The sequence below is a fragment of the Lytechinus pictus genome, chromosome 15 (assembly GCF_037042905.1).
Source record: "Lytechinus pictus isolate F3 Inbred chromosome 15, Lp3.0, whole genome shotgun sequence".
Taxonomy (NCBI): domain Eukaryota; kingdom Metazoa; phylum Echinodermata; class Echinoidea; order Temnopleuroida; family Toxopneustidae; genus Lytechinus; species Lytechinus pictus.
Genome location: NC_087259.1, coordinates 2,985,001 through 3,002,584, shown reverse-complemented (window position 1 = coordinate 3,002,584; position 17,584 = coordinate 2,985,001). Strand labels below are relative to the sequence as shown.

At 36.6% G+C, this 17,584-nt stretch overlaps 1 protein-coding gene across 1 annotated transcript; it reads left to right on the top strand.

Annotated features, from left to right (window-relative positions):
• The first annotated feature begins 754 nt into the window (after positions 1-754).
• LOC129278154 (short transient receptor potential channel 5-like) lies at positions 755-12,066 on the top strand. The gene is made up of 10 exons (XM_054914370.2): positions 755-923; positions 3,238-3,398; positions 4,155-4,646; positions 5,237-5,582; positions 6,211-6,347; positions 6,892-7,604; positions 8,160-8,358; positions 9,004-9,180; positions 9,930-9,974; positions 10,612-12,066. Exons 1-10 carry the CDS (start codon positions 755-757, stop codon positions 11,260-11,262), a joined length of 3,090 nt encoding a protein of 1,029 aa, XP_054770345.1. The 3' UTR covers positions 11,263-12,066.
• The last annotated feature ends 5,518 nt before the right edge of the window (positions 12,067-17,584 follow it).

Below are 17,584 nucleotides of genomic sequence, written 5' to 3'. Positions count from 1 at the left end.
ATTTAATTTTAAGTTTAACATTACAGGCACGAGTAAAATGAATATGAATAATGTGTACGCTTCTCTCAAGCAAAACATTGCGAAATTCCTGATTTCTCATGATTATCAAAACTGTTTTATTTATTTTTTCGTTTTACTAAATCTTGCTTTTGCTATTGATAAGTGTTAGAAGAGAAATCTGATGTCTGTTTTTTCGCGCCATTTTGCAATTGAGCATTAACATTTAGCAAATTGATACAAATTCATTTATATAAAACAATGTATGAAATCATTCAACAGGTCTTATGTTAAGTAAAGTCATAAAACACTTGAAGAGTCTATACGTTTTAAGTTGCCTTTTAGTGTATTTCTCTCTATCTTTCTCTCTCTCTCTCTCTTTCTTTCTTTGTCTCTGTCATTGGACTACAAGGACACGATGAATAATCGAATAATCCCTCATTTGCAATCATTATATTTTTTCAGTTTGAAAAATGCATGTTTATTAGAATATGTTATATTTAATTAGGCCTTCCATCATTAATATCGTGGTAATCTTAAATAAAGATGCCTATTTTATGTGTTATGAATGAAAATATTAAGAGTAGATTGGAGGATATATGCAGATTGATGAAAGGTATCTTTGCGGATGGTGGTGGAGGGGGGGGGCTGTTTGACATGCTTCCAGGCATATATGGACGCGTACAATTAGATAAGCAGTTAATTATAATTATGTAATAAAATATCTACGATTCGATCATGGGAATGAAATTAAATTATGAAGTTGAAGCGGTGTGAACGCGACAGGTCAATCGAAGCTTTTAATCTCAAGGTTTCAATTAAAAGACATCCGGGTTCTCAGAAGGAGTTTGGTTTCAACCTTGGTTTAGATCGTCAATGGCAAGGACAAAACAGCCTTGAGTACGACGATGAATCGGTAATCGACCGTGAATACAACCTCTCAAACTGAGACGGTATGATGTACTTGTATACCTCAATCTGCACCGTCACACGATCACGTAGGCTTTAACTACATTTCCAACAATTAATCGAAGTCCAAGTTATCTAACATCATTTCTTCTAGAACCGGCTCATCTTCTTAAAATTTGTATTTTTAAATAGAAGTGCAAAAGTAAGAAACGACCTGACAGAAACGACTAGAACGTAGATAAGCGTACACATGATATTTTCATAAGCGGCGAATGAATGTCAAGTTCCTCAGCTCTCGGGCATGTTGTATAGTGGCTTGAAAGTGTTTTGTGATTGATTTTCCAAAAAAGGAAAACAATAAATAATAACAAAATGCTCTTAAATTTTGCGCCAGAAAATATAGTATGATCGAAATACTTAAAATAGCGCAACGATTTCTGTGCAGAGTAATTTTACATATTGCACGTTGAAGTACGGGAGTCGGTTTATCAGACTTCACTCAGCATTATTTGAAATCCATATCAAAAATTAAAATCAAGAAAGTTATGTTGGAGTATGTGTGTCATAATCAGACAAATGTGAAATATGACACATTTCCATTTTGTCTGTGGCATGTTTTGATAAATTTTAGTATGATGTGATACAAAGTTTCATGACCTACTGTGTCTTTTTTCTATTAATAACTTGAAGATGTAGATTGCTATACGTGTAGTGTATTAAGAGTGAAATGAGTAACTCATGTTGTAATATGAACACACGGCACTAGAGATGGCGCTAGACGTGCCTTCGATTGTATATCATGGATTTAAAAAAATCATGGCTGGAAGGAGTGGTGATTCCAGTCTAAAGTGCAACTTACTGGAGACACTTCTCTGAAAAATCAAGTTCCAATAACCTTCGTATCCGCTAAGGTTGATCACACATGTATTCATTATACTGTTATATTTGTTAGAATATTCACCCATAAATTAAACCATTGCAACTTTCTAAACGCATCGGGAAAATATATTGCTTTCACATTGCCTTGATTTGCCCGGTTGATGTTACAGTCACATCAACGATACCGGTTACAGACCGATCATTGGTAAGTCACAGTAAATCATGTGGTAAATTTGATCGGTCGACCTGGAGCCGGTTTCGCGGTCTGGCTGCAACATGAAACTGGGAGTTGTTCATTAAGATCGGTCAGTACATGACCATGTTTTGATACGTTCGTGACCATGTATCGTAGTGATCAATTATCGTAGTAAATACGATATTTCGGAAATACAAATCTCTATAATAGGGGAAACCCGTAATTAACCGAGTAAAGGGAACCATAAGAGAGCGAATACAACTCTAGAGAGAAAAAAAAATAAAGATCAGGAGCGATGCCAGGTAAATGCTGCACTTAATTTGTTAATGTCTTCGACCTTGCCGGATACCGTGAATGTCACACAGCCTCGGCATGATTCGATCTATTAGAGATATTAGATGGGATTTAATGTATCGTGATTGGATGATGCATGCTCAATTAAATCTCGACATCTCCTTTTTGTGAAAAAAAAAAATCTGAAATGTTGGGAAAAGGGGGAAATGCAAACTATGCGTGGTCTTATTTTTTATTTTCTTTGTCTGATGACATGACATTATACTCATATAAATCTCTATGGTATTGCACTCTATTTTCCCCTTCCTCTCTCCTTTACTCTTTCTCTCTCTCTCTCTCTTTCACACACACACACCCTAACTTTCGTTCTCTTACCTTCTTACATCCCCCTATATCCCCCATTTTTTCTGCTTATTCTAACTATTCTTCGCAATTCTGCATCAATGGAGTCAGCGCTACATTTAGATCTATTTTTTTTTTCACATTGATAATTTCGATGCGTTTGTGTCCTTTCTAGGATCAAAATGTATAACACCATCTTCTAATCATGCTTTAGTATCTTTGAACATGTCCAAATATATTATATATAAAAAAATAAGTAAATAATTATATAATCTTATTAACAGTTAAAAATGTAAAGAAGAACCATTTGTCAAGCTTACTTATTGTTCACCAATGTTATCATAACAATAATAATCGTCAACTTAATCATTATTGTTGTTGTTCAGTCATTTTAATTGTCAATATTATATATATTATTTTCAATAACCCTCATCGGTGCAATTATCATCATGATCATCACTTTTTTCTTTCTTTTTGATTGCTGGTTCTTCTTTTCTGTACTCATATATCTGCATAATAATAAACGCCACCAACAAGGAAATGATGCGTTGTGAGCTAGAACCACTATTTTGTTATTATCATTACTTTGCTTTATAATTGTTTTAACACTCGTATCATAGTTTATAATCTCATTTATTTATTCTCGTTTCACACAGATATCATCGTAGTTTTACTCGAGCATGGAATACAACTAGGAGACGCCCTCTTGCGAGCAGTTGATGAACAGTTTGTGTATGCTGCTCAGATACTATGCGAACACATCAAACAAAAGAATATTCCGGTAAGTAAATAACAATTCGTTGCGTCCTTAAAGGACAAGTCCACCCCAACAAAAAGTTAATTTTAATAAAAAGAGAAAAATCCAACAAGCATAACACTGAAAATTTCATCAAAATCGCACGTGAAATAAGAAAGTTATGACATTTTAAATTTTCGCTTAATTTCACAAAACAGTTATATGCACATACTGGCTGGTATGCAAATGAGGGTACTGATGACGTCACCCACTCACTAATTCCTTTGTATTTTATTATATGAAATATGAAAAATTCTAATTTTCTCCTCATTGTCAAATGAAACAACAATGATTCCTCCCTGAACATGTGGAATTAGCATTGTTTAATACTATATGGTTCAGTCAAGTTGGTCCTTATTGTTAAATCTGTAAAAATGAAATAATGTATAATTCAAACAATAAAAAAACAAAAGAAATAGAGAGTGATGGACATCATCGACTGACTCACTTCGTGAGCTGCATATTCGGTTCCACAGACGACATAAATTACTTTCGGGTCAGTTACCAAAGTGGAGACAATGGCAGAGTGGGGAATCGAACTCACAACCTTACGATCATGAGTCGGTAAGCGAAGTCGGAATGTACTCCACGATCATAACATTATAAATACATAACCATAATGTACTTCTCTTCATGCAGGACGGATTTCATATACGATACAAAGTTTGTTTCCAGACAACAGCTGATGAGTACTACTATACATGTTTCTTCATTTTATCATATCATTACCTTGTTCTGCAGGAGTTTTTGAAATGTCGCGCCCTCAACGGTGACTTCCATCCCGACATTACCCCCATTGTCCTTGCCGCGCATCACAACAACTACGATATCATCAAGATACTGCTGGAATACGGCGCTCGCATCGAGGATCCCGAGTACTATGCCTTCTCGACGGAAACCAATACCCTACAGCACTCTCTGGGAATGTTGAACATTTACCGTGCCCTGGCCAGCCAAGCCTACATCTCTCTTACTAGCCTCGATCCGATCAACACAGCGTTCGAACGGTGCGTCAAACTACGCAAGCTCTGTCAGGTCAACCCGGAGTTTTCCGTCGAGTTCTCGACGCTGGCCAACCAGTGTGAACAGTTTGCAGCTGATATCCTCGGCCACATTCGGAACCAAGCGGAACAAACATGCGTGCTTTACCATGACCCGTGCTTTTACAGCATCGGCGAGAGTGGGATTGGACCGTACAAAGTTAAAATTGCTATACATCACGAACAAAGAAAGGTATTGTACCATTTACTATATGGAAAGCTTTTGGCAAATGATGGATGTTAGGTCTGTCTCGAAATGACTTGATGGCAATTTCTCAACTCAATGGGCAATTTTGTTCCTCTTTGGTCATGTCGGTTCTCTCTCAAGAACCCTACGGTGAAGAAGGAAACCATTTGATAAGTTGTAATTGCCAAATATCTTCTAGGCTGAGATCTAATTCAATTGGCGTTTAAGTGGTGCAAAAAAAAAAAAAAAAAAATCACCAAGATCGGTTTAAGAGATACAGTAGCCTATCTCGCTCTGTATTTATGTACTCTAAAATCGGTTGGGGTATTTTTGTTAGAAAGAAGAGCTATGTACTCACTGTTTGGTGGAAATAATAATACTAATAATAATAATAATAATAATCTATATCAGTTATACCTTCATTCAGACGATTTTTAGAGCAAATGTGAGAAAAAAATATGTATGCCCCCTTGAGTCCTCAATAAATCCTGGTACATACATTCCTTCAGTAAATAACGCAAGTAGCAATGTACCTCATGTTTTCACAACGAATGATCCAATAATACTTGTTTCATTTTTTTTCTCCGTTGACACAGTTCGTTGCACATCCCCACTGTCAGCAACATCTTACCCAGCTATGGTACGAGGGTCTTCCTTCTTGGTACATGACCAACTGGATCTCCTCAACAATTTCCACCTGCACCGTCGGAGTGGGTTTTCCGATTCTTTGTCTTCTATACATTATCTACCCGTGGGGCAACATCGGTCGTCTAATGCGCGTTCCTCATGTTCAGTTTGTATGTCACATCTGTTCTATGCTTGTATTCCTAATGTTACTTGGTCTTCAGTCCTCCTTCGAACCGAAATATGATGAACCCACGGGAGACCAACGGGCAGAAGTTCCGAAAACGACCGAGTGGCTTATTCTTGTTTGGGTCATAGGTAAGGATAACACAATATCACATATATTGGCCTGTACTGACACGACTAAAGTGAAGTCACCATCGCCTCTATTGTCATGTAATTCTTTTTTAAAAAGTTGTTCAAAATTCATATGTTTTTCGTATTACCATTTATTCAAACACGATGCTGACATCTTAACATACATGCAAGTTAACTATTAGTAACATTGCCCATAATCGAAAATGTGCTTTACAAGTGGAAATCATTAAAAGACGATGGTTTATCTATTATTCTCGTAATCTGGTGATCGTCTCTTGAATGATGAAAATCCAGAAATGTGCAAGTTTTACACATCTAATCAGTTCACTCAGATGGATATTCCTCACGTGGTAGACGCACCAATGAAACCACTCCATAGCGACAGACGGTATACCACTGGAAATTGTAAAGAACAATTTTCACCGTTCTGAGGTCAATTTCGTTGGTCTGACTGTATAATATCGCAATCACGCCTAGAAACCGACCCAAAATCGCTGGTCGATGGTATTTCATTGAAATAATAAGATAGATTTGATTGGTCTGGAGTTGGTTTCATATAGGTGTGACTGCTATATTCATTTATTTGTTCACGACTAATGTTTCAATGATTTATTTCTTCAAACCTCAGGATTAACATGGGTAGAAATCAAAGAGCTTTGGTACTACGGATCGAGATATCTCAAGGATAGGTGGAACATCCTGGATTTCTTCACGTTGTCTCTATACTGGGCCGCCATAGCTCTAAGGATAGTCATTTATCAAAGGGTACCTAAGAAACGTCATGAACCTATATACAGCTTTGCAATGGCTGCTGCATGTTAGATGACTATAATAATACATTGTCGTATAAATTATTCATTTTGAATAGTATAATGATTGATGGTCGACCATGTTAACCCCATATAAAAATGTTAAGTCGTTTTGGCTTAATTGTCATGAAGAGATTATGTGATCTTAAGTAGTGCATTTCTTTGAATCTCTGAATGAAAAAAACCTTAAATTTATAATATAAGGAAGCGTAATTTATTACGACTACCTTTGTGAATGTTTTAGTAGATATTTTGTATGATAGACTTCTATCATCCCACAACCTAAAGAACCAAAATACATTCAACTTTTTATGAAACCCATTAAATAGCAGCAGTATTCTATCAAAAAAAATGATATGACTATTCTCCGATTGATATTTCGTGGTTGTTCTGATTTCGGGAATGAAAACAAGCAATCAATAGAGTGCACGCGATAAGACGCGTGTTCCTCTATAAACCTCGCTTATCGTTTACAATCTTGTTTGTTATTCAATTTCTAGCATGGTGCATCTTTGGCTGTTACGGAAATCCCTCCGACAACGATGCTGTACTCGACCATGGAGATCCCGACCTCGTTTACGGACGATGAGTTCACGACGTCGGGTGAAACTCCGGTGACCGTGACGGACCCGGCAACCACCATGGAGATGTCGAACTGGGAACAAGTAATCGTAAGAATAGAACGTCTTCACAAGGACGTGATGGACATCGACGAAGAGCAGACCGATCTTGGACAGTCACTCGCCCAGGGAATCGGAGATATCAAATCACAGTTAACCCAAATGGACGAACGGGTGTCCAAGATATTGGAAGAAACTGCGGTAGCAGCGCAGTCGGCCTCGGTTATTAGTGGCGGACGTAGAGGAAAGAAAGGGGCGGGTGGGTCTAGCTCAAATATAACAAGAACAGGACGTGCAAACTGGAGTGCCTATGACCCCCTCCTTGTGTCTGAGGGATTGTTCGCTATAGCCAAGGTTCTAAGTTTCCTTAGACCCATTTGTTATACTGTGATGAACCGTCATGTCGGTCCGATGCAGATCTCACTTGGAAACATGATGTTCGATATTTGCAAGTTTCTCTTGATTTTTTGTTTTGTGTGGTTCGCCTTCTCACTCGGAATGAATCAGTTGTATGGATATTACTCTTACATCACTCGGGAAATATGTGATTTGAATAACCCTATGGAAGAACATTGTAAACAGCCATTTGAAACGTAAGTAATTTATTCTTTAATGAATCGATCACTTGCAGTGATACCCTTCCAAAAAGTCTTCGAATAATGTAATAATAATTTAACCGAATTATTGTATCTATATATGAATGGGTTTGATTTTTGTTATAGAACAAAAATCTGATTTCTTTATTTTAGTTTCGCAATTCGCCCTTTCTCTGAAAAAAAAACAAAGTTAAATGTGGCATTAAATAAAAATCATGGATCAAGCAGAATTATGTGAACGAATACTTTTAGTAGAAAATATTCACTAGCAGATCATCCATTGCACAAAGTTTGTTTAGAGACCCTAATCCACGTGTTAACGTCTTGGCACATTACACTGAATGGTTTTTTATCCCTCGAAAAATGATGTTTGGTTTTTTTAGTTTAGAATTACACAAAATTATGAATGTTTAACACATGATGTATACCGAGAGCCCTGTTTAATAGGAGGAATGCCCATTTTGTTGGTTTATTCAAATAGCCAACAACTCGACATTTATATCACTTGATGAAAGTCTGAATTAACCTGATTTATAATTGAAATGTGAACAGGGTGCAGTATACTCTGAGTACATTGTTCTGGGCTCTCTTTGGCTTGCCTGAGATGAACATCGTTGACATCCGTGGAGTTGACCATGAATTCACCGAGACTGTTGGACTGATGCTGTACGCTGCTTACCATGTCATCGCAATCGTCGTCCTGCTCAACGTCCTTATCGCTATGATGAGCAATACCTACACACGGATAGAGGTAAAACAGGCTTTCAAGCCATTTTTGAGAGATTACACTAAAAAGTGGGTCTAAACACAATATGAATGTACAATTTGATTCCTAACTTTGGACAATGACCAACATGTGTATCACCCTGTCCAATAGCATGGCGATCGTAATAAAAGGGGCGTAGCTTGCTTTCCATCGATAATTATATAGACCTCTATCACTTTTATTCTCTTTAGCTCCACTGAAGCCAGCATTAATATGAAGCGTATAAAACATGACAAATGAACGAATTAATAAAATTATAAATAATGAATAAGTAAAACTAGAAATATTTATCCATTTATCTTAAAGTCGTGTTTGCTCCTCCAACTTACATGTTGGTTGGTGGTGATTTGTTTACCTGATTGCTAAGAAAGCATGAATGCTTGTAAGCAAGCAACCAGAGAACCGATGGCTTAAGGTCCTCTCTGAAGGACCTGGTACTGAGGATTAATGCCTTACCAAAGGGCACTAGTGCACCAAGTGGGAATCGAACCCGGGTCACCGGAATACGAATCCCCGCTCTACCGACTGAGCTATCGCGCCTATATAGATCCCCTAAGGTAATCTGATTATTACAAATCGTATCTTTACATTTTAGCAAGGGAAATGACTTTTATTCAAATTTGTTTACAGGATGACTCTGAGGTGCAATGGAAATTTTCCCGGTCTAAACTGTGGATGAGTTATTTTGCTGGCCGAGGGTCATTACCCGCACCATTCAACGTCATCCCGACACCCAAATCGATGTTATATTTCTACCGGTGGCTGAGAGGAAAGTTGGGCAGCGAAAAACACAGACAGGCGATTCGGGTAAGTTCTTGGGATGATAATTCTTGGCTTGATAAAGTTAATTACTTACCATGTGATCTGAATACGACTTTAAGCATATTGCTTAGTCCAAGTTAAATGCTTAGTAAAACAGAAAAGCAATATTTCCAAATGAATACCGACCTTGGTCTAAAGAAAAGGATGTAGGTACTTTCATTTGTATCTTGACTTTTATCGCAATGATGAAGTTCACAGAAAGAATCGCTGTCTAATATTATCTCCACCATTCCGTTGGAGAGGACACGCATCCGTCGATCATTTATTTTAACATAAATGTCCTTATGCCGTTTTACTCGGTGAAAACCACTGACACAAAACGCGTTATGAAACGCGCCTGTGGAAGTCATTTTGTCTGTATGTTATTATCAAAATTGTCATTATGTGTGTTGATGAAGTCGCGCATTTTTCCCCAGTGCACATAACCAATATAATTCACCGCCCAAAGGAACGCAGTATACATGATCCGCCAAGCTTTCGGGTGGGTATGGCGTTGATCACGTTCATGTCCACATAACGTCATTAAATCAAAATCAACTTCGTTCATCCTCAAACATTTTAATGAAAGAATAAAGGTCCTTGTTTATAAGGTGCAAAATGAAATGTAGGTTTTAGTGAAGACCACAGACACAAGGTGCTTCAGAAATCACTTTCCAGGGGACATCATTTAGTCTGCATGTAATCTTTAAAATAATGATTTTTTTTATTATGTTGTTTGTTTTATGACATTTTAGGACAGGAATAAAGCGAAGATGGAGGAGAAAGAGCAGCAATACAGGGTAAGCAATATTCATATACATATAAACACATATATGATAATCAAGAACTCTCTGGTAGATAACTTAATATGGTAATATGACTGATCACAGAAGTGTTGGCTAATCTTACTTAAGTTATGAATGGAATTAATTAGGATGTAATGGGCGATAGAGTTAGTGTTAACAGTTTCTTTTTCATTTTTTCCAATTTGACAGGACGTAATCCATGCATTAATAATAAGAATTACACGAAATAATCAGAATGTTTATGTAGCTAAGACTACATGAAAAGCAATAATTTCCCCTTTTTTCTTGATTGACTTCCGACCCTCCTATTAGGAGATGGAGAAAGTACGAAAAGGGTGTAGAAAAAACATGTAGATAAGGGAAACAGAGGTGAACAGATTTCATACAATGGAAATGGTTTGATAGCTGGACCCTTCCAGCTGCATTTCTTAAATATGGTAGTGCTGGCTGCGAACGGATAATTGTTCAAAAACAATATAACACCTACAGAGACTGAAAAATAATTCAGAATCAGGGATATTTGCCTCTTTAGCTCCGAATTAAGATTTAAATCCTAAAGTTTCATTATTTTAGTGTAGGATTTATTTAAATCAGATTTTGAGTGAAGACATTTTTATCTCTCATCTCTCAGGAAATCATGGGCAAGCTGGTGAAACGTTACATCTTTGACGCGAAGAGAGACGAAGACGAAAACAACCAAGAACAATGGGTGAACCGGCTCAAACAGGATATCTCCGGATTCAAGTACGAGATGTTCGAAGCGCTCACCGGCATGGATAAAAAGATGACCGAAATGGAGCAGCGAATTGAAGATGGCGGCGTCAAAGAGCCTGGAACTCAAATGTTTCACAAGATGGAGGATGTTGTTAAAAGACCTCTTTATCAGCCTGATAGCATGCAATCAGTGATATCGGGATGCTCGGACCTCATGAATGCAGCCTCCAAAGATCTTCTTAATTCGAAAGGCTCGAACAATAATAACTCGTCGCCTCTCCTCGACGATGGTCTAAACGACCCGTCGACTAAGAACCGCAATGCGCGCGGCCATCCAAAATCCACCTCAATGCCGTGCAACATAGCGGGTTACCTATATCCTCCTGAATGGGAAAAAAATGAACCCATTTTGTTCATCGATGAGGATCCTGATGTGCCTATTCTTGGAGGTCCACCCAGGAAAGAAAGTAAGAAGAGGCGATTTAGCGCCAACCACATGATGAACCATATAGGTTCCAGGCATCTAAAGCGTAAAAAGTCAAATAGTAAAAACACCACACGAGTTTGACACGCGTGTGTGGATTGACACGAATTTGACTGCAAATGTCATCCATGCATACTCCTTGCCCCCCTTTCAACAGCAAATAATGATTATGATTATACAAATAGTGATTATATATGTGTATGTTCATGAACAATTGGTGCTTTTCGATATTGGACTATAGTGTCAACGTATACTGGGTAAACGACCCCTAACTGCTATCGTCCCGGTCAAGCTGGTACGCGCACACTGTCTTGCCTTTTCAGACTCGGATGACGTTTTGACGGGCCTCTTCTATCCCTGAAAAGGGGATACCAGGACAACATCAATTCTGTCAAGAAGATTGCAACCAGATATGTACATCTACAATACTTTAGATAACGTTAGCAGATTTGTCGATGACGGTGTATCATGACAAGAGATCTTTTCCTTCTGAAAGATATTATGATCTGTAGATATCACCAGCTATAATTACAAATTTCTTGATGGGAAAAAAGTACGAAAGTATTTTCAACTTATCAAAAGGCAAAAACTTATGATTGCTTCTCTACAGATAGGTGTTCATAGCTATTTAATCTGTATTGTATCTAGTGTTCCTGTTTTCAGCCGGTTGGCATTCTCGTAAAACAAACATTAGTTTTAACCAAGGTGAATGAAATGTATTATCAGTTGACGTGAAATTACGGTAGTGTTAAAAAATTTATAACAATTTACTTTAGCAAAGTTGATAAATCAAAGGACGACAGAAAGTTTTAAGATGAGAAGACATACACGTTTTGATAGCACTAATTGAGGCCTGCTATTTTACGAAAAGGAATAGAATGTGGGGGGGGGAGGAATAGGGTTCTTTAGTTAAACCTTTTTTGAATATTTATCACGATAAGATAACATCATTTACCACTTTCATGAAAGTTTTGATTGATTGTTTATTCATATAATATTTCAATTAAAGGTATCCGATTTACATTGCCATTTACATTATGTAAGAACTCCCCTACCTATAATATAATAGACTACACTAATACTGTAACCGGTAATGCTACTAACTAATATAAAACTACTTCTTTTACTACTACTACTACTACTACTACTACTTCTACTACTTATAATACTTCCCCTACTACTACTGCTACTACTACCACCTCTTCTACTACTACTACTATTACTACTACTACTACTATTACCACTACTACTGCTACTTCGACTGTCATTACTGCTGGTACTACCATTACTCTTATGTAAAACTCCTATTGAAATTGCGACTATCCATTCTATTACTATCACTACTACTACTCCTGCTATTACTACTACTTTACTACTACTACGACTTTTCTATATTACTAGAATTATTTTATTAATGTCTTCATCATGTACCATTATAAAGAAAATGAAACTTCTGTTAGCACTCTACAATAAATATTGAATACCATAGTTATTTTAAATCATAATTTAACCTCTCATCGAATATTAGACCATACAACAACAAATTATACTAAATAACGTACTAAAGCCTCTACTACGCTTACATATGCTGGTTCCACTGCTATTATTACTACTAGAACTACGACTTCTATTTCTCCTACTACTATACCTTTCATGTTGCTGTCCCTAATACTGTTACCACATTACCCCATCTTTACTACCGCAACTAATAATTCTACTTATGATTGCTATTGCTTCCATTATGCTATTGCTATTACCGTTCTTGTTCATCGTCACATTCCATTATTAAGCAACGTCTACTTATGTTTCTACGGATACTCCCACTAATATCAACACTACTACTGCTTCTGCATATTACGTCTGCAAATGTTTTATACTACTGCCTACAACAACGATTACAACGACTATTTCGACTACAGAGGCTTCTCTACTTTCTAATGCCATGAAATACTATCAGCTTTTTTGCATAATTGCTTCTAAAACTGCAATGACTCGAACTGAAATACTACCACGAGCTCTAAACTATTATTACTATTCGAAGACGTTCCACTAACTACTACTTCTTCTAACAGTGTTTCTACTACTGCCACCTTTACTACCACTTGTAGAATTGCCACTACTAACATAACTAAAGTAATACACTGTAATCGCCACCGCAATAAGTACTTAAGTACTTTACTTACAATGTACCTCTATACCAGTATATACTTATACTACCATGACTACTACTTACGTATTTTTACTATTATTGATAAGACCACTCGTAGTATTGTAAACTATAGGGCCTAATACACTGATACGGTTACCTCTACTACTACTACTACTACTACTACTACTACTACTACCACTATTACTGCTGCTACGACTATGACTATACACTAGTGCATTTGCATGTACTTCTACTTCTACTATCACTACTGTTATTGCTGCTGCTGCTACTAGTACCACCACTTCTATTATACTACGACTACTAATTCAGTTACCTTAACCCCTAAATCTACTATGTTGCTATACTTCTGCTTTTATATTTGCAGCACCAATTGTTGTGAAAGTGATAAAAATGATTCACACCTCTGGTCATTAACATTCATTTTCATATTTTGACATATTTTGGCATTTTGATGTATAATGCTATTGCTGACCATAACCAAAACTATTACACTCATATCCAACTATATTCACTTATGCGACTAATTACGTCTACCTCCTTTGACGTCTACTTCTACTACTACTACTGCTACTTTTACTATACTACTTCTTATACGACCTGTTTCTACTTCTACTACTTCTATTTCTTCTACTACTTCTACTACTACTATTACAACTTCTACTACTACTACTACTACTACCACTACTATTACTACTACTTCTACTACTACTACTACCACTACCAATACTACTTCTACTACTACTACTACCACTACTACTACTACTACTACTACTACTATTACTACTACTACTACTACTACTACTACTACATGTACTACTTCTACTACTGTTACTACTACTGCTAATACTACTACTACTACCACCACCACCACAACTACTACTATGACCGCTACAACTTTTTCTACTTCTACTACTACAACTACTACTACTACTACTACTACTACTACAATTACTACTACTACTACTAATTCAACTACTGATACTACTCATATCAATATTACTGAAACATTTACTATGTAATTACCAAGGACTAATTTCAATTCGTAATCACTTCTACTACATAGCACGTTTACCGGAATGGTTTCCAAACAGACATCTTTATTTTAAAGTAAAAAACATCTGGTGATTACCATAATATCGGTGGAGTTCATAATATCAATAACTTTCTTCTCAAATATCTATCATTGCCTCTTCCTCCCCACTTCGTCTTATATTTTCACTACTTGACAAATTTGATTTGGTTTATCTTTATCATAACAACTAATGTTACCATGTTAACTACTGCACTGCTTTGGTGGTACTTAGTACCGTGTCTATTAAAGACTCATTTGCGCTTAAAACGGTGCCAATGCCAACTGCTATTTGCTTTTTTCTACTTTAATACCTCCAAGACGATAGTTTTCACTGATAGAAATACACTTCAATTGACACTAGCATGTCTTGCAGTGTTAAATTATTAATACTTATACGAATGTTCAATGTAATACATTTCTAGGCCTGCAACTATTACTACGCCTTTCTCTTCTCCTTGTACTTCTGTTGCTATTTTTTTTACTACCACTACTACAAAGACTTAAACTACTACTTCTACTACTACTTATACTACTACTACTAATATTACTACTACGACTACTACTACTGCTGCTGCTACTACTACTCCTACTACTAATACCATCTACTACCACTACCAGTGGTGTACCGTGGGTCACGGCATTGGGGGGGCACCAGCAACAATTTTGAGTCACTAAGTGAGCGCGCGAAGCGCGCCCAGTTGCCAGGTATACCTAATAGAGACATTTTAAGGACAGTGCCATTAAACGGATATGTCTCTCACTGGTCAAATAATGCAAGCTTGAAATTTTTTATATTTAGACCTAAAAAGGGACATTATAATCAATCTTTTGTAATCATGATATGTACCTGTCTCGCTAAATAATGTGAGCGCGAAGCGCGAGCTGAAATTTTTGTAAATATTGACCCCCAAACAGGAAGATTTTAAGGACTATATTTTAGGAATCCATTAAGAGTATACACATCTCACCATAGTCATCTAATGCGAGTGCCAATAAGCGTTTGCTGATTTTGTTAGAATTACATCTAAACATGCACATAAAGCACTTGTAATCATAATTAACATACCCATCTCACTAATCAAATCTTGCGAGCGCGAAGCGCGAGCTGAAAATTTAGGAAATTCAGACCTGAAGAGGGGCATTTTAAGGCTTGTTTGTAGAAATTCATGAAGACCATGCGTAGTTCACCAACCAAATGATGCAAGCGCGAAGCGCGAGCTGAAAACTTTTGATATTCAGATTAGAAAGAGGGACATTTAAGGACTGATTCTAGGAATTCATGGAGAGCAGAAATATTTCACCAATCCACTACTGCGAACGTAAGCACGGACAGGAAATGTTTTATATTAACACCTTAAAATGGGGCAATCACTTTAAGTAGTCATGAAAAAGAAGCATACTATCGTACATAAAACAATAACTCGAAGTGCGAGGAAATATATTTGGCAGTTTGGTGTATATTGACTTGAAAACGGGAGGTTTTAGTATAACAGGATTATATATATTGGTAAACAGACAATGCGAGCACCAGGAACAATGAAGACATAGGCCTTGAGCAAATTATGTTTCATAAAGTTATGAAAAAAAATGTTTCTTATGTTATATAACATAACATAATTATGATATAATATAACATTATAATGAACAATAATGTCTTCTTTCCCACTTCGTTTCTCTCCCTTTCTCCCTCTTTTTCTCCTTTTCCCCATGCCCCCCCCCGTAGTTACGCCACTGACCACTACTACAACTACTGCTACATACTACACTACCAACACTTCAACTACTACTTCTTCTAGTACTATATTATCACTTTTGTGTTACTACTGTACTACAAAAGCTCCCGCTAATACTATTATTCTAATACTGCGGCTGCTACTACCGCTGCTACTTCTGCTACTACTACTACTGCCACCAATTCTTCTTCCCTTCTACTACTACAAAATGCACTACTACTTCTACTACTATTATCTTATTTGTTTTTTACGTTCTACAAAGACCATCTCTGCTACTACTACTACTACTACTACTACTACTACTTCTATACTACTTCTTCTACTACTACTACTACTACTACTACTACTACTACTACTACTACTACTACTACTACTACTACTACAACTACTACTACTACTCTTATTACCTGTATTACTACTTATATAAATATTAGTATTACTACTTTTGTCATTACCGCTGCTACAAAGACTATGGATAATTCATAATTAATTAATTTATTAATTGATTAATAATTACTTCTTATTAAGCGCTTTTTCAAAAGTTACAAAGCGCTGTACAAATGACAAAACAAATACAATCGGTAAAAAACTTAAAACAAAACTACGCAAAATGAAACACTACTTGCAATATATCAAAACAAATGAGATTGAAGCATCTTCTTAAACACATCAAAAGAAGGACACTGTCTACGTTCATGGGTTAATCTATTCCATTTTTTTTGGCAAACACAGAAAATGACCTATCACCTACTGATTTGAATGTCCGGGGGATGTGTAGAGGGATATGTGATGATGACCGAGTGTTGTACATTGATTGGCGAACTGTTAGGAGGTCTGACAGGTATGATGGAGCTCGATCATTGAGACATTTGAATGTGATAGTCAGAGACTTTATGCTCAATTCATTTTTTTTTTACTTTTAGCCAGTGTAATTCTCTTATCAGGGGTTCTATGTGTATATGATGCTTGACAGATGACTTCACACTAATACTACGACTACTGTCATTATTACATACACTACTACTTATATTATTATTATTATTTTTGTTACTATACTGTTATTGCAAAGACTATAACTACTTCTACTACTATTACTACTGCTGCTGCTACTACTACCACTATTACGTGGGGGAACCACATTCAACAAGCTTTGATTTAACAGTGAAACTCTCAATTTTCTCAGCTTTACTCGTATTAGAGATGGCAAATACACGCTTAATGTATTTGTTTTACTACTACGACTACCGTACTGATATGATTACAATGCTTCTACTTCATCTATAAATATTACAGCAACCTCAACTGCATTTGCACCACTGCTTCTAATACTACTATTTCTACTACTTTAACTACAACTACTCTAACAACTATAGTACCACTACTTCCACTGCTGCTACTGCTGATAACATAACTAGGACTTCTGCTAGTAAT

Coding starts and splice junctions, on each gene's coding strand:
- LOC129278154 (XM_054914370.2), top strand. CDS start 755: ATGAAGTTGAAGCGGTGTGAACGCGACAGGTCAATCGAAGCTTTTAAT. Junction 924..3,237: donor CGATGAATCGGTAATCGACC/GTGAATACAACC, acceptor CTCGTATCATAG/TTTATAATCTCATTTATTTA. Junction 7,605..8,159: donor TGTAAACAGCCATTTGAAAC/GTAAGTAATTTA, acceptor AAATGTGAACAG/GGTGCAGTATACTCTGAGTA.